General features: G+C 37.6%; 1 protein-coding gene across 3 annotated transcripts; it reads left to right on the top strand.

Annotated features, from left to right (window-relative positions):
• Nucleotides 1-623: 623 nt before the first annotated feature.
• Nucleotides 624-15,028, top strand: LOC105182556 (5-oxoprolinase). Of its 3 annotated transcripts, XM_011140079.3 has the most exons (23): nucleotides 637-812; nucleotides 1,562-1,673; nucleotides 3,719-3,902; nucleotides 4,159-4,344; nucleotides 4,523-4,761; nucleotides 5,022-5,184; nucleotides 5,265-5,350; nucleotides 5,442-5,643; nucleotides 5,856-6,116; nucleotides 6,279-6,407; nucleotides 6,568-6,769; nucleotides 6,924-7,146; nucleotides 7,251-7,389; nucleotides 7,637-7,914; nucleotides 8,004-8,264; nucleotides 8,520-8,625; nucleotides 8,695-8,862; nucleotides 9,079-9,323; nucleotides 10,172-10,283; nucleotides 10,348-10,572; nucleotides 11,038-11,219; nucleotides 11,379-11,538; nucleotides 14,362-15,028. In XM_011140079.3, exons 3-23 carry the CDS (start codon nucleotides 3,738-3,740, stop codon nucleotides 14,503-14,505), a joined length of 3,876 nt encoding a protein of 1,291 aa, XP_011138381.1. In that variant the 5' UTR covers nucleotides 637-812; nucleotides 1,562-1,673; nucleotides 3,719-3,737; the 3' UTR covers nucleotides 14,506-15,028. The 3 variants fall into 3 exon arrangements, with proteins under 3 accessions (XP_011138380.1, XP_011138381.1, XP_011138382.1); XM_011140078.3 differs by lacking the exon at nucleotides 1,562-1,673 and having other exon boundaries at nucleotides 624-812; XM_011140080.3 differs by lacking the exons at nucleotides 637-812; nucleotides 1,562-1,673 and adding an exon at nucleotides 3,426-3,579.
• The last annotated feature ends 3,487 nt before the right edge of the window (nucleotides 15,029-18,515 follow it).

Genomic DNA, 18,515 nt, shown 5'->3' on the forward strand with positions numbered 1-18,515 from the left:
GTCAGCTTATTTTATGATCACCGAGTATATAACATAAACCTGGGATGTTGTTTTGTGCGCAGTCTCCGGTGACTCTTGGTGACACATTCCAGTGATTCTCATTGCACAAAAAGCTATTACGTATATATATTGTTTTTTATCGAAAATCAAATCGGAAGACAGTTCAATGTAATATCTGCACATTGTTATTCTTGTACCATTGATAAATAATATCTTCTAGCTTCTAGCTATGAAGATACATGTATACATATATTTAGAGAAATACTTTACAGAACTGTTGATTTCTATTTTTGTAAAATGTATGGCTGTTACATAAATAAATGTATTGTAATGAAAAATCTCTTATAATCTCGTGCTTCCCCCTTCCCTCCTCTCAATAAAAAATTTCCTGTTTTGTTTGTTATGCTATTGCCGTTACTTCTTAATTTAATTCTTTCTCCCCCCCCCCCTTTTTATCTCTTTCTTCCTTTTTTTTAGTTACAAGAGGCAACAATATTTTACCTGTTATCAATAAAAAATTAAAAAGAAAAGATATGATATAATCATACGGTTAACTTATTGATCTTTTGGTTTTCGATTGAGAACCTCTACGTAGGATCTACGTAGGTCGAGTATAAATTCCTCGAGTTCGTAGCTAGGTCCCAGTCGTTGAGAAAACGCTATTGTTGGAGCTACTTCGTAAGGTATAGTGATATAGTGACAAAAGATCACTAGTCATACATTGTCACAGTATTTTTGCGTGACGTTAATACGTTGTTAACGCTGTTGCAAGTCAATAATTGTTTCTTCCAGTGGAGTATTCCCAACAACGTGTAAGTAGCAAATTGATAGATATACATATATAGTGGACGTACAAATAACGGGTGTGATAAATATGCACGTGTTAGAGATGTTAATAAATTTTCGAAACTAACAACTATTAAGACGTCTAATAAGAGTGATATTTTAAATCAAATATTTATTTTTCCTTCTTTTAACGCCATTATACAAGTATTTATTTATTTGTTTCTTTTAGCATAATTATACTTTTTATGATCATGTGCATGTATGTGTATATAAGGTATTCCAGAAATATATAATCAAACTTTTTAAGAGTATATTCTGCTCACTGTAAGAATGAAAAAAGATCATATAAAAATAGATTCTTTTTCAAGTTATAATATATTTTTTATCTACAACGGATTTTTATCTACAACGCATAGAAGAATTAGAGTATGGAATAAGTTATCTGTTATCTTTGGCACTGTCTTTCTCTTAAACTTAAACTCTTAAACGCTTAGTAAAAATCTATTATAATTTCAAACAGACCCATCTGCTAACTTATTTACTCCATTTTTAATAGAAGATGAATGAAGAATAATGCATGACACGTTGATGTGAAACATATTATTTGTTGTAAATACAAAATTTTTATAACTTGAAAAGAAAGTGTCTCCGGACCCAAATGATTTTTTATTCTTATAGTGAGTAGAATATGTTCTTCAAGTTTGGTCATTTATTTCTGGAACATTTTGGATACATATACACACGTGATAGTCATAAATCAACCTTTATATTAAAGAATATACAGCATATATACCCAGACAGCACAAAATGAATGTGTTGGAAGTGTCCTGGTGACGTTTTTAGGATATTGAAACATCCTTAGGATGTCCTTAAGATGTCCTTTGAAGGTCTGTGCTGACTAAATATATATGTATATACAGTGGCGTGCAAAAGTTTCGAGCCATAGTGTCTTTTTAAGATACATGACAATATATTATTGTCAATAATTTGCTCTAAAAATTAATTATATAAAATAGTTGACAAAATATTCTTACAAATAATAGTACAGTTACAAAATTTTGAAATTACATAGTTTCTAATTATTTAGTTATATAATATTTATATGTGTTCAAAAATATTAAGCCATATTCTTATTGTGACTTTATAAGCTCGGTTTGTTTTCTTATGAAACATTTCTTATGAAACTCCTTCGTATTTGCTTTAACTAAGTTTCAGTCTATTGTCTACCCGCTATCGCAATGCCGAAACATATAAGCCTTCAGTTACGTAAAGCCATGATTAATCTTTCCCAACAAGGAAAGGTTTTTCTCGAAATTGCTAATTGCTTATTAATTGATAAAAGTACTGTAAATAGGATTATTGCTAAATATAAGTTGACGAACTCTCTAGCTGATAAACCACGAAACGGTAGACTTTGCAAAACTACAAAGCGCATCGATAAAATGATTAAAAGAAAGTCGATACCAGATGTTAGAAAAACTGCCATGGGTATTTCTTGAGAACTACGAGAAGAAAATTTTGCTGATATTAGTCGAAGTACAATATCTCGACGTCTAAAGGAAGTAGACCTTTTAGGACGTGCTGGTGTAAAAAAACCATTAATTAGTGCAAAAAATAAGAAAGCTCGATTAGATTTTACAAGGAAATTTGAACATTGGACTGAAGTTGATTGGCGAAAAGTACTTTTCTCTGACGAGTCAAAGTTTCAGTTATTCGGAAGTGACGGTAGAAAGTATATACGACGTCCAACAGGCACAAGATATAACTCAAGATACCAAATTCCTGCCGTAAAACGTGGTGGAGATAACGTGATAGTTTGGGGATCATTTTCTTATAATGGAGTTGGTCCATTGATTGAGGTCACGGGTATTATGGACGCTATAATGTATCGAGATATATTGACACAGAATATGCTGCCATATGCAACTCGAAACATGCCACATAGTTGGATTTTCCAACAAGATAACGATCCCAAACATTCATCAAAACTGATAAAAGAATTTTTTATCATGAAAAGAATGCGAGTTCTTGACTGACCCTCGCAATCGCCGGACTTAAATTCTATTGAGCATTTGTGACAAGAACTCAAACTACGTACAGGAAATAAGAAACACTCCAATAAAGCTGAATTGTGGCAAGATTTGCAAACTCAATGGCAAAATTTATCTCAAGATCGCATTTCTAATTTAATAGCATCAATGCCTCGCCGTGCTGCAGTGATTGCTTCTAAAGGCATGGCAACAAAGTATTAAGTTTAAAAAAATGTTGACAACATTTTCTGTTATTATTTTTCAATAATATATTTTTCTTATGCATAAGAAAACTTTTTGGCGCAATACTTTTGCACTGTTTGCAATAAGACATTGCGTAAAAATAAAATATTTAGAATTATTAAGAGTTTGTAAAGTTTATATAATTGTAGGACAAATAAATACATTTTGTTTGTATATATGTATAAAGTTTTTAGCGCTCATTATGAAATGGATATATAATAATAATTGTGCGGCTCAAAAGTTTTGCACGCTACTGTATGTAGATCATATGGTATTTAAAAAATATTTTCAACCCTATATGAAAAAGATATCTAATCTGATAAACTAAATTTTCCATGTTATGAAGGAGCGACATAAATTAACTTCTTATCAGATATTGTGACTTGTGAATTCTCGAAGCCTAATGTCAATAATCATATCTTTCAAGAGGGATATATAAATTATTTTACTATCGTTCGTAACTTTAAACTTGGAGTTATATTATAATGAATATGCACTTTTTTGAGATACATTGTCTTAGGTAAGAAATAACAAGACAAAATACAATTATAATATAAAACTGGAAATGAAATAATTGGAAGAGACACGTGTTAGATATTATTTGTACGAATCTCTTGAGAACTGTTATATAACGCATTTCTATTCTGTATTTTTACCAGACTCATTTGTTAAGAAACAATGGACGGCGACAAATTCGAATTCGCCATAGACCGTGGAGGCACATTCACTGATATATATGCGAGGTGTCCAGGGGGTAAAATCCGAGTTATGAAATTATTGTCGGTAGATCCGGCTAATTACGAAGATGCACCGAGGGAAGGCATCCGCAGGATACTTGAGCAGGTAAGTTATGAACAATTGTACGTAATAATCAATGGCTGACGAAGCAAATACAAGAATGGTGTTGCAATCGAAAGGGATTATTCAACAATCACAAGAGAAAATTTGTGAGCAAAGGCAATATTGAGACTTATTACATGTCCTGTTACAATATAATTGTAACAGAACATACTTGCAGTACTTTTTTGCAAAGAGCAAAAGTATTCGTTTGAAAATGTTTGACATACACATACAATTCACGATCATACTTCAATTTTAGGAAACCGATGTTAAAATGGACAACGTAGTGGATACTTCCAGGATAGGATGGATCAGGATGGGCACGACGGTGGCCACCAATGCTTTACTGGAGCGAAAAGGCGCGAAAATGGCTTTATTGATAAACGAGGGTTTTAAAGATTTGATATTCATCGGTAATCAGGCTCGACCAAATATTTTCGATTTGGTTCGTATAGTTGAATTCAACAGACTTGTGCTTTGTATTTGTGGTCGTGCTTGTATTCGAAGCAATTCAGTATACCGCAAATTGTACAGTTTATTTTCTTCATGAAGCTTCTTACTTCGATTGCACGATCGCATTGCTCCTATCTAATCTTAAATCATTTTTCACCGAATATTTACAGGAAATCGTGACACCGGAGGTTCTGTACAAGAAGGTGGTGGAGGTAAAATGCAGAGTGATTCCCGCTCTGACGGGCAGGTGCCAATTGGACAACAAATCGTGGCGAAGAGTGAAAGGATCCACCGGCGAAGATATGTTCGTTACTCAAGAACTCGATGAAGTGCAATTGGTGAAAGATCTGGAGGAACTCCGTAATTTGGGAATAGATAGCCTCGCTGTCGTCTTGGCGCACAGTTATACGTTAGTAGATAATTATATTTTACTTTGATTATAATTATTACTGTATATACAGGGTATCCGACTACTATTTCGTAAAAACTACGTAAAATTTTGAGTTATTAATTAAGGAAGATTGTGATCGTGATCGCGCATGATTATATACTAGTTTTCTCATCATATGTTTATACTTTTTATTTATACCTTTCTGTTATATACTTACACTTTAATATTTAATATTTATATACATTTTTTAATATTTGTTTCTATTTCTGATAATCTAGCTACGTGGATCACGAGATCAGGGTTGGCGAATTAGCGAGGAAAGCAGGTTTCGCTCACGTGTCTCTTTCGCACGAAGTGATGCCGATGATCAGAATAGTTCCCAGAGGTTTCACTGCCTGTGCGGACGCTTACTTGACGCCGCATATAAAAAATTATTTGCAGGTAATGCCAGTAATTACACGTGAGATACCTTGGAAGCGGCATCGTCATTTCCAAATGGTGATACATGATATTTTCCGCAGGGATTCTCTTCAGGATTCAAAGATAATTTGAACGGAGTAAACGTGTTGTTTATGCAGAGTGACGGCGGATTAACATCTATGAATTCGTGAGTGTTACACACGCTTGAGTTATCATCTTTGCGAAAAGTCACTTCTTCGTCACTTCTGTATTAAACGGGATTTACGGCCACATTAAAGTTTCAACGGATCACGCGCGATACTTTCCGGGCCAGCTGGTGGTGTCGTTGGATACGCGATCACGACTTACGGAAAGGAGACCGATCTGCCTGTCATCGGATTCGACATGGGCGGCACATCGACCGACGTGAGTCGATACGGAGGCAGTTACGAGCACGTTTACGAGAGCACGACAGCGGGCGTCACCATACAAGCGCCTCAGGTATAACTCGGAGTAATCCGAGCACATTACCTCTTAATATTAATTAACAAGATGGGAGAAATTTGTCGCAAGAACAAGCAGTTTGTCAAACGCGTGTCTCTTGAGATATCTTCAATTTTTCTTCTGAAAATATCGGTTGCTGTCGCGTTTTCTCGCAATGAGAAAGTGAGGCAGAAGAAATTCGGTCTCTTTAAATAAAAATTCGGTTGAAGTTGGACGTCAACACAGTTGCGGCAGGAGGTGGATCGATGCTTTTCTTCAGGTCGGGTCTCTTCGTGGTCGGACCTGAGAGCGCGGGTGCTCATCCTGGACCCGCGTGTTACAAGAAGGGTGGTCCGCTGGCAGTGACAGACGCGAATCTCATGCTGGGTCGCCTGCTGCCTGAATATTTTCCTCAAATTTTTGGGCCTAGCGAGAATGAGCCGCTCGATAAATGCTGCACGTTAAGGGCATTCGAGGAACTCACCAACGAGGTAATTTCTCAATATGCTATGTCTCTCGTGAAAATGTCAGTGTCACAAGTCTTTTGCGATATTGAAAACGTTCTTACACAAGCAGACTTACATTACATTACATTAAATTTTGGAGTAGCTAAATGTCATACTTTCAACACTAATAGAACGTCTACGTTATAGATCAACAAGTTTTTGAGTAATAACGGGGAAGATCCAACAGCCGAAAGAATGACATCCGAAGAAGTGGCTATGGGTTTCATCAGGGTCGCGAACGAGACCATGTGTCGTCCGATTTGCGCATTGACTCAGGTATTGTTATTAACATTTTTTACATTGAAATTGTGCTTTTATATTTTGTTATTTACATTGAAATTGTAACTTCATATACAATGTATACAATGTATACAATGGTAAAATTGTACTCGTAATATGTGGTGCAATGTGACTTATATTCTTTTTCTCGAAACAGGCGAAAGGTTACGACACTTCGCGCCACGTTCTGGCGTGTTTCGGTGGTGCTGGAGGGCAACATGCCTGTGCGATCGCACGATCTCTGGGCATGAGCACAGTTTTCATTCATAAATACGCCGGTATTTTATCAGCTTACGGCATGGCATTGGCGGACGTCGTCGAAGAGGTTCAGGAGCCAAGCGCCGAGATTTATGAGCAGGGTGATCTTTTATAACGATAAAGTTTTTTTTTCTTCATCGTTTCCCATATATTTTCTTTCCTATATACTTTCTTTAAATATTCCTGTTTTTATGTTTCTATTATATTTCTTGCATATCGTTTCTCAATGTAGCTGTGTATATTATCTGCACGCAGAAAGCTTCGATCGTCTGGATGCCCGTCTGGACGCGATGGAAGCGAAAGTTAAGAGCAAATTGCGTGCGCAAGGATTCACGGACGCTCAAATAGAAACGCAGCCGTTCCTACACCTGCGTTATCAGGGGACTGATTGCGCTTTAATGTGCATTCCTATTAGAGTAGACAGGAATGAAGGGAAATATACCAGACACGGAGACTTTCTTGCTTCATTTCTACAAAGGTAAACTTCCCACGTTACAAAAACAAAGAAAACGCTACGTTCCCTTTATTTCGATTATTCTATTGTTAAAAAATGATTTACATTGGAATTTTTCTTTAATAAAGATACCAGACCGAGTTTGGCTTTACTATGCCGGATCGCAAGATTCTGGTGAACGATGTGAGGGTCCGAGGAATCGGTAAAACTGAAATTCTCGAGGATCCTGTATTACCTATGAGCTCGGAACCGCCAAAACACAAAAAGGTTAGGCGACAGATTAAACAGTTGATAAACAGATCCTCTCATACTTTATGTGCACATAAATTCTTAAATTTGATAAGTATTTCTAGCGAAAATCAACGGGATTATTATTGATTATTGGTGAAATATTCCTCTTATTGGCTCAATCAGAAACATTATTATTCATTCATGTTAAAAGGGTGTAGAATATGTAATCATAGAATGTATCTTATTGTCGCTTGTGAGAAAATTTTAATTTAATACTTTCCAGACCACTATGGTGTATTTTGAAAATGGCTATCAGGAGACGATGGTTTATCAATTAGATTCCTTATGCGCTGGGCAGAATATAAACGGTCCCGCCATTATCATGGACAGTCTGAGCACGATTTTAGTGGAACCGAATTGCACCGCCATCATTACCAGTCGCGGAGACGTGAAGATCACAATCGGACAATGTCCTCGAACACAAATCAGCACCGACCTCGATGCCATCCAGCTTAGCATCTTCTCGCATCGCTTCATGAGCATCGCCGAGCAAATGGGTCGGTACGTGCGCCAACGAGTAATCTCAACGATGTGTCGTCCTCAGAGTTATTGGAGTCACGACTCTAATATTCGCCTTTCCTTCTCGATAGGATACTTCAGAGAACTTCCATTTCTACCAACATAAAAGAGCGATTGGATTTTTCATGCGCGGTTTTCGGTCCCGACGGTGGTCTCGTTTCAAACGCACCTCACATTCCAGTGCACTTGGGCGCCATGCAGGAGACCGTACAGTACCAGATAAAGGCATTCAAGGGTAATTTTGAGCAGGGAGACGTCATTCTCTCTAACCACCCGTCAGCAGGCGGCTCCCATCTGCCGGATTTGACGGTCATCACACCGGTGTTCTACAAGTATGTACATTCGTTGTACGTCGTATTCTCTTTAAAATATTCTCTTTAAAAAATCTTGAAGAAAATGCTGCGAACGTTTCGTGTTTGTTGAATATAATATTTCGGGAAGAGACTAAACTAAGAAAATATTCTGTATGCGCTAAATAGCTCAAGTAAGAACTGATAAGAATAAAAGATTTATAAATCTTTGGTTACTCGCGGGTAGCCTTAATTAATATCTGTTAAATTTAAAGTAAACATCTTGTCTATATGCAGGAACGTGGAGAAGCCGATATTCTTCGTGGCCAGCAGAGGTCATCACGCTGACATCGGCGGGATTACTCCCGGTTCTATGCCGCCGCATTCAACGATGCTATTTCAAGTATGAGAATATTGTCGTTGGATATGCTTATTTAAGTCAACTATGTACGACAATATTGTGTTTCGATAGGAAGGTGCTGCTTTTAAAAGTTTCTTGCTGGTACACAAAGGAATCTTTCGTGAAAAAGAACTGACGGACGCTTTGATGGCGCCGGGCAAGATACCAGGAAGTTCGGGTACCAGAAATCTCTCGGACAACCTCAGCGATCTCAAAGCTCAAATTGCAGCGAATCAAAAAGTACGATGTGCTCCGACAAATATAAAATATTGATATTTTTTATCTCGCACTTTTTTCATCTTGCACATCGTTAATTTATTTGGAATTCAATTACGGGTTTTCACATTGTAAGACTATTTATTTGTCTGTAACATGAACGAACAACCTGATAATGAAAATTAACGATGAAATTAACAACGAACGTAAACGAAGTGAATTAATTTTCTTCCGCTTAAGGGCTCACAACTGGTATACGACCTGATCGACACGTACACACTCGAAGTAGTACAGGCATACATGGGCCACATACAACGCAATGCAGAAATTGCTGTACGAGAGATGCTGAGTTCGATAGGCACGAAAGTTCTGCGACAAACCGGAGATACCAGCGTTACTGCTGTCGATTACCTTGACGACGGTAGTCCTATCAAATTGCGTTTGGACTTTGATATTAACGAGGGCGAAGCGACATGTGATTTCAGGTAACTGTAGAAAACTGTCAGAAACGTATATCGCGTTAAAGCGCCATTTAATACAGAAAGTGTTCGTGTTTTTTGTCTCATTCAAATAATGAGCATTAACTCTTGGCTACAATATTTTTATATTTTTCCAGTTCATTAATATCGCGCGAGCAAAATATATAATTTTACTTGGTAAAATTAATATACAGGGTGTCCCATTTTAATGTCCCATCCCAAATAACTCTTCAGTATTGAAGTTTCAAGGAAAATGATCTGAATAAAAGTTATAAGGATTTAAGTGAGCTACCTTATGATGACCTTGACTTTGACCTTGACCTCTATTTTCAAGATTATTTGAAGGTTAACTTGCGTTTTTTAAATAGGAACCCTTATTTTTTACTATACTACTTTTTTCTACTAGTTAATTTGAACAACTTTTATCTAAAACATTTCTTTATTTGTCTAATATTTTTTTAGATATTTGAGGAAAACTTGATAACTTTTTCAATATTTAACTTACGATATCTCGCTAATTATTTGTCGGAAGAAAAAGTGGTACTAGACTTTCTTGCTTTATTTAGTCTCAAGAATATATTGTTACAATAGTGCCTTGACTTTTGTTAACTTACTGATTTTTGGAAAATTCAAAATCATCAAATTAACAAAAATCCTTCACACTTCGGGTTGGCAGCTAATTACCGGACATCCTATATGTTTTACTTTGAGAAATAAACTGAGTAAAATAAAACTTAACTTATGAAGTAAAATATCTTCGGAAAAAGTTGATTCTATATATAATTTCACACAACTAATGACGTCGTAAACTGCAACGCTTCATCCATATTTCAAAATAACATTTCTCTCTGCAGCGGAAGCGGCCATGAGGTCTGGGGCAACTGCAACGCGCCACGCGCCATTACTTTCTCCGCGTTAATATACTGCCTCAGATGCATCGTTGGTCGAGACATACCGCTGAATCAGGTAACGACGTCTCGATATTTTTAAGAGAAACTTGACGAGAAATTCGAGCCTTCTTCTTTCGTAGGGATGCTTGAAGCCCGTGAAGATAATCATCCCTAAGGGATCACTGCTTGATCCTGCGGAGGAAGCCGCAGTGGTCGGTGGAAACGTGTTGACGTCTCAGCGCATCGTCGACGTGGTTTTGAGAGCTTTCGGAGCTTGCGCGGCCTCGCAGGGTTGCATGAACAATGTGACCCTCGGCACCGAGGAATGGGGTTATTACGAGACGGTTGCCGGTGGCAGCGGAGCGGTAAGATCATTATGATACCCGACGCGTTCGAATCTTAAAGGAACGCAACTGTGGATACGAAATAATTAATTGAACAGTTATTAGAAGAAACAAAGAAACAAAAGGAGAGTATACGGAATAATTTAATACACAACAAGCAGTTATCCAAGAAATAAGTGTTTTTCGTGGAAATATGGATATGGAAAATAATCCTATTTCATGGAAAAATCATTCTTCGTGGATATTAAGGGTAATGATATAAATAACTTGCGTGCGATATAAACGGTGCCTCGTCTGGTTTATCATTGGATTCAATTCCGTCCATTTATTTGACATTTTCACAGTGTGGTACAATGTTTGTTGTTGGGTTTGGCTGCGTTTCTTGACAAGTCACTTCCAGCGTTTCGTGAACACTCCGGTGCACCTCATCAGGGAGTGCAACAACTAAGTCACTCTGTGGCGATAAATAAGTCTGCGTTTTCGCAGGGGCCGACTTGGGACGGCAGAAGCGGCGTGCACACGCACATGACCAACACGCGAATCACCGATCTCGAAATACTGGAACTACGTTATCCGATTGTACTCAACAAGTTCTCGCTTAGACCCGAAAGTGGCGGCAATGGGGCGCATCGTGGCGGTGACGGTGTTGTGCGTGAGATGACATTCAGGTAATCGACGCGGCCGAACCCCGTGCACGAATATATTGCAGCTGTATACGTGTAAATTTTTTTTAAATAAAAATGTTCAATGTGAAGTATGGCACGCGTGACAAGTGTCGGTAAATGTTCTTTCCGTTTATGGATTTTGTTGAAAACGTGTGTTGGCAGGGTCCCGATGATGTTATCCGTGTTAACCGAGCGGAGAGTGAACAGGCCACCTGGACTTGACGGAGGCATGCCAGGAGAACGCGGTCGCAATACTTTGATGCGAGCTGACGGTAGAAAGATCAATTTGGGTCCGAAGACTGCTGTTCCGGTATATGCAGGGGTAAGAAACGTTTTAGATATCGTAACACTCTCGTAAAAATGGCCCATAGTAGAGGTATCAGAGTAGGAGACGTTAAAAACCCGCAGTTGTTTCGTTTACGTATGACAAATTTGTTATTTTTCTGAAGCAAATGAAACACATCATTAACTGTTCGTTACAACGTCGGAGTTTAATCGTGCAAGCTATGATAAAAATCGAGAAACATCAAAAGTAAGGAGTTTGCTAATGATTGAAAGCGTCTCGAGAATTTTGTCGTTGATGACCGAGAGGTGCGAATGTTTTGCATAGAAATACGTCTGTAAGAGCGAGTATTAATTCTACGGGAGCTGAAACGACTCTGGATTTTCATGAGGAATAATTTGTGGACGATTAACTGTAAATTTATACAACTCGCTTGTTCATATGGGGGGACAATCGTGCAAAAATAAAGCAGCGCAGTCGAATGCAAAAAATAAGGAAATAGGAACGATAAGGATAGGAACGAAGAGGTAGAACGCTGAGGAAAATTCCCATTGGCTTTACGTTGGCTCATAAAGATTTTATTTCGTTAGACACGATTCGCTACCTGCCATGCTTTATGCGTAGTCGCGCAGCAAGGGGTAATGTTCAAGGGGGATCTTCTTTATGCCTCTGTGTGGGTGTTATGAGATAATAATTGTGTTTTAAGTTCCTTGTGAAGGCGTCGAGCAGGCGCTTTAAGTTTTTCACGCTGTAGCGCGAGTGACAAAATCCTGATATATCACTCTTGATCCTAAGACTGCATTAAACGCGAAGCGGAAACTTTCTCAAGAAGAGGATTTTACGAGTTTAACATTGCGCGGTAAAGTCGCTCAATTCTTTTTGAATACGTTTATTAAGCTTTTTCAAAATCTCAACTTCAAAGGATGAATGGGACTGAAGTAGCACAGCATCGTTGACTTTACTCAACGTTATATCCGACGATGTATTATTATGACTGTTTATCATGACCAATCAAAAAAAGATTATATAAAATTATATAAAAAAATTATAATAATTTAATGATTACGTCAAAAAGATTATACACATCATTGTATTAAAAAACATACCTATATAAATTATATATTATACATGATTTATATATAAATTTTATTTTCATTCGATCATATATATATTGCTCAAAAGAATTGTGGCATAGATAATTTATTGCCGAAAATTGGCCAACTCCGACTGGCGATTACTTTGCGAAAAATTATTGTAGACTAATGATTTTTTTTCAAAATAAAGCTTAAAGTCTCTACTTTAAGAATATATCTCCATTTTCTGCATGCGATGCACTCCTATCCTTGTAACCCCTGACATCTGAGGGCATGTTTGGTATACTGAAAATTGCAAAGTTTGACGGAATGCACGGACAATTTTTTTTCGGGAACGCCGTTTACATCGTCATAAAGTTCAAATCTTTCCCTTCAATTTGAAAAAAAAAAATGGAGCCGCACAGTTCATGTGCCATGCAGTTCCGACAAGATTGTGCTGCTATTATCAAGCAGGTATATGTGCCGGATCTCCCCGACACTTTTTCTCCTTTTATTAGCCTTGCGCTTCCTTTTGGGAAAGTTTCCGCGAAGTCGATGGTAAGATAGAACGTTATCGTTTGCCGTGAATTCTTCATTTAATTTCGCCGATATATCGTTGCGTCAAGCAAAATGAATTGACGGTTGGCGAGAAAATTTCTGTTCTTTCTTGCGTTCGTAGTGATGGATGGCACGTCGCATTTAAAGCTTTTGTCCGAATACTGGAAGGTGTTCCGCGCGTTGGGAATTTATACATCCCGCGATTGTATAATTCACTCAGTAGGTAAAAAGAGAAGTCTTAAGCAGATTACATTAAAAAATGAAGCGGGAGTGGGAAGTCCGTTGAAGTATTTCGCGTTATCCCAACGAAAGCGTTGTTCGATCGCATAACAAATCATATTTGTAGTATTACAAGAGAGATCCACACAGATCTTTTTTTGTAGTTATGCCATTGTTAAAACGACGAGTTCTTCAAATAGCGAGAGCTTATGTTATTTGGTGAATTTTCCAGTAAATGTAATTTCCAGGCAATATTGACGTAATACGATTGAGGTACTTTGTTTCGACACCGCGAGCGTGTGCGATTTCCGTGATAAATTTCCATTAATATGCGATACGACTTTGCGGCGGGCGCGAACGTAATTTCCCAAAAATTTGGATGACGTTATTTTGCGGCGCGCGATATTCGGCATCGAAGTTTCGACGGGACAGTTTCCAGCGGTTCGGTCAAAAGTTGGGACGCACGTAGCCGTGTTCGTTCCCCACGCACGTGCAAACGGTGCAACACGCGACAGCGCGCGTCGTCCTCGCGCGGCCATTACTTCTCAATATAATTAATAATTACGAACGTGTAATTTCATGGCAATATGTCTGAATTTTTTAATGCAATAATATATGATGCCATTTTTTATGAGTAAGTGTATATTCGCTTGTTACAAATTATGAGAGAAATAATTATGAAAGATAAGGTATATCTATCTTCATTTACAACGTAAAGAGATAATCTAATTGTGTGCAATGTTCACATAAATCATAAGAACAACAGCGCAATAAACAAATTTTACGTATAATCACGTAACCACTCCGCATAAGTCTTATTGTTATTATAAAACACTGATTACCAAATGCTAAGTAGAAACAAGGCTTGGCTTTCTGTGAAGGAAGGACGTATGCTTTTTTCAAAATTGCATTTTATTGGTTAAACCGGATAGAATTTAGAAATTCACAGCTGTTTAATATTAAGAGCTTAGCTTATGATTTTTCGTAAAGATCTTTTGCGGTTTCTTCGCAGGACAAATTTATCCTGGAAAGTCCAGGCGGCGGTGGTTACGGCGTGCCTGGCACGAGCGCGCCGCCGTTGCGTATCAGAGACTCGCATAACTTCGCGGAACGCGGAAGTGTTTTTGAGTACCGGAAGGCCCAGGAATCCGTTTAGGACGGCCTGCAGTCACTGCCACGAGAACTATGAATTGTGGTGTGGAAGACACATTCCGGAAGGGCGTCACAGCTGTAGTCCTCGCAATAAGCTACATCGCACCGCTCTGATAAATTCCTATTGAATGGTGCATTGTTGTATACTATGCCGTGTTGATTTATGTCTTGAGTTATGTATAAGAAAAAGGGAAAAGTGAAACAATATGTTTTAATTGTATACAACGATAATATTGTAGATAAGAATTACATTGAAATTAATATATTTCTCTTCACAATATGTTTGTAAAGCTGAGCTATTAACTAAAATTATACTACGAATTATTATAATAATAGAAAACAAGAAGAAAATAAAGTAATTACAATAGTGTATGAACGTTAAGCGTGCATAACATTTTGACATATCAAATATATTACAATTTTAGTCACATTTCTATATAATCGCCAAGATTATAAAAATTTTATTGTTACTTCTATTAGAATATTTTTCCCTTTATAATGTCGAACGTTGTTAAAGGATAAAGTTTTAACTAATATTGTCTAAAGTGTTTTTATTAGATTTTGGTTATGTTTTTGTCAATTTAATATATTGTCTAATAATATAATTCAAGTATTCAATAAAGTTGTTTGTTTACTCCACTTTTACGAATCACCAACACATTCCTGATATTTCCACAAATTTCTTGTGCAATTTGTTGCAGTTTGTTGTAATATCTTATCGTTGAGTTTTCATCACTCAGTTGTACTTCATATCCACGTCGCTTCCAGGTCGATTGATTAGTGTCCAGGAGGAATCGTCAATTCCCGAAGGAATTAAATCTGCTGTGGTTAATTTCCTCGATTTACCAGTCCGTTCGATTTGCGGCAGGTACAAGATGGCCGCTGTTTCATTTCCTGCAGGAGTAATTACAGACCGAAATGTCATCGTGCTGACCTACATAGCAGGCGGAATTATGATTGCATTTCCACAGAACGTTGTTCAAGATTGCTCCAATGGCTCGATTGGCAGGAAGCTCTTTTCAACCGCAATCAAAGAATAGAAACATGCTGTAAAAAATATTTGTACCGTTTCGATCGATTGAGTAAAATGGAAATAATAACATTAAGAATCACTATCAACTCGGTATGTTATGTTATAATTGCCAGGTTTCTATCTCGAATATATTATGATAAGTTTTGCTTAAAATACAGTCTATTTGATAAGAGCACGTCCGGTAGAACTCAGTAAGTAACTTATTGTAATGAGTTGGAATGGGAGTTGAATAATATTATTAGAATCACTATCAACGGATATTTTACTCTATAATTGCCAAGTTTTTATCTCGAATATATTATGATAAGTTTTGCTTAAAATACAGTCTGTTTGGTAAAAGCGTGCCCGAGGGGTAGAATCCGATAAACAACTTATTGTAATGAGTTGAAACAAAATATATTATTTATAATATTTATAATATTTATATTATTTATAATATTTATGTTATTTAATTAGAACTGTGATGCTTTGTTATTAATAACTTGTCCAGTTGCTTTCATTATCAATAATTGTGTAGCATCTCCGAGGTATACTTTCAACTAATTTTATGGCATGTTTTTGTAGTAAAGATCTCCAGATCAATTTAATTTTTGGAACTAATCTCCTTGACCCTGCAAATTTTCTTTCCCTGAAGCTTAGGCTTCATCCAAGACCAAACGTTTTCAATGGGATTGCATCCGATGACTGTGACGATCAATCTAGTAATTCATTTTCTTGTTTTGATGCGGTACAAAGACGACTTCGACTAGGATCATTGTCTTCTTCTAGTGTTCATTTCTTGTTTTTGCTTATAAACCACTTGTGGACAGACGGTAATCAAACCTTCTCATAAATTTTGGCAGCGTATAAATTGTCTGTGAAGATATGCAAAGTGCTAAATTCTTGCTTTGAGAAGCAGTCCCAAACGTGCATCTTTACCGGATGTTTAAAAGTCCGCTGGACGAGTCTATTAACAAGGGTTCACCAGGTCCGAGTCATAGAAGTATCTGCCCAACAGGAAGCTTTGTCGGAAAAAGCTACATTGCCCCAATTGCGATCTATATTTTCCTGCGTTCAAGCAATTCTTTTCTCGACGTGTTTTTCGAACAATAAAGGTTTCTTCCTTGTGCTTCGATATTTCACATTACAAGCACGTAGTTGTCTTCTTATTGTGTCACATGATATATTTAGATCTTTTTCTTTAACGCTGTTTGTCCGCCTCACAATGATGAAATATTGTCCGCAACCATCTGTAAAATTCTCTTGTTTGTCCTCTTTGTCCATCGTTTACTATGTACAACCACATTCTGGTAAATCATCGATGTTTTTCACCTCTATAAGTAGTGATTCACCCACTTATTCATAAATGCTACAAACTTTCTCATATATTTAGTCGCTCGACATTTTTGGTTCTTTCGGATGTATGCAGAGAAACGGCTTCGAATTGCGATGCGTATGCGATACGCGAAAGGACATATTTTATAATTTTTTTGTCACGAAGATCGAACGACAATTGAAGCTTTCTCTACAAAACATCTTGCGCAAAACTTCCCTCTACCAGCTCTTTTTAGCATTTCCCGTAATGATTTTGCCGGACACGCTCTTATCAAACAGGCTGTATAAACATGTATACATGTATACATGTCTATAGAAAAACATGCATATATATATATATATAATATATATAATATATAATATATAATATATAATACATACTCGTATATAAATAATATCTGCGGCGTCTGCTCCATTTAGCTGATCGTATATTTAGAAATTCTCATACGCGGATTGCGGTATAAGAGCGGATCAATTAAAGCTCCGCGCTGACATATTTAAATTCAATAAGCAAGCAAATTTAATATTTATTTATATAATATCGAATTCATTTTAATTCGAGCGCTAATATTTCGAGCGGAATATGCAAGTGCGGGGCTTTTAATCTATCCACTCTATATTATATTGCAATCCGCACATGGGAATTCCTCAATATACGATAACAGGCAGCTGAATAGAGACGCCATAAAATTGATAGAAAAAGCATATATGGCCTGTACGTTTGAATGACTGTCGAATCGTATTTGATCAATCGTCGTCCGACGTTGGTCGGAGCCGGATACTTCCCGCGGGACGGTCGGGTCCCAAATTTTATGCCTTTCGATGAAGAGGTCATAACCCCCTCCCCCTCCTTGCGAACGACACCGAAAGGACGTGTTCCTATCGACAAGAGTGTCTCTTTCACGATCGTACATATCACGGCGGTCCGGGCCGATTGCTTTCGTCTCTGAATAAAAAAGGTGAGAGCTGGAACGCGGAAGATAGTGTCGTTCATAAAAAGGGCGCAACCCGTTTTCGCGAAGCATGGCGGCCAGAAGCAGTCCCCCGCGGTTGATCGATCGATATTTTACAGCGGGAGATGAAAATCGAAGTGGATGCTCGCTCGCTTCGGACAGAAGACAAGACGAGCACGGCCATGCAAAAATCGCCCGATATAGCAAGAGCAAGTTTTTACGGCGCAGCAAGTTGTTGTAGAACGAGCGAGCCAACCGACAGCTATCCGCCGTTGTTCGACGAGGAAGAGTCTCGTCTCACCGAGATTCTGTCGTTTGGAACTCTTACGACGTCGCGTGCTCTTGGCAGATTTCGAGGGTGACTCCTCGCTCTCCGAGCCCGCAAGTCGATAAACAATCCGGTTGATTTCACGGTTGAAGCATTATGTCGAAATCAAGATGAAATCCCATTAATTGGAAATCAATTGGAAATCAACGATCGATTTGATATCTCTAAGATTGCCGTCGTATCTGGAAGATGTTATGTAAATATCGGCGATCTAGTCGTCATCCAGATTATGTCACTCAATTCGAATCGATACATGCTTGTATCGACTCGATTTGAATAAGACTAGACACGATCAGATACCGATGAGATTATCAATAATCGGCCGAAACGTATATGATACTTTCGAGATATCGAGTTGATATATAGATATCGACTATATCCATACG

This window comes from Harpegnathos saltator, unplaced genomic scaffold (genome assembly GCF_003227715.2).
Source record: "Harpegnathos saltator strain DR-91 unplaced genomic scaffold, Hsal_v8.6 scaffold639, whole genome shotgun sequence".
Lineage (NCBI taxonomy): Eukaryota > Metazoa > Arthropoda > Insecta > Hymenoptera > Formicidae > Harpegnathos > Harpegnathos saltator.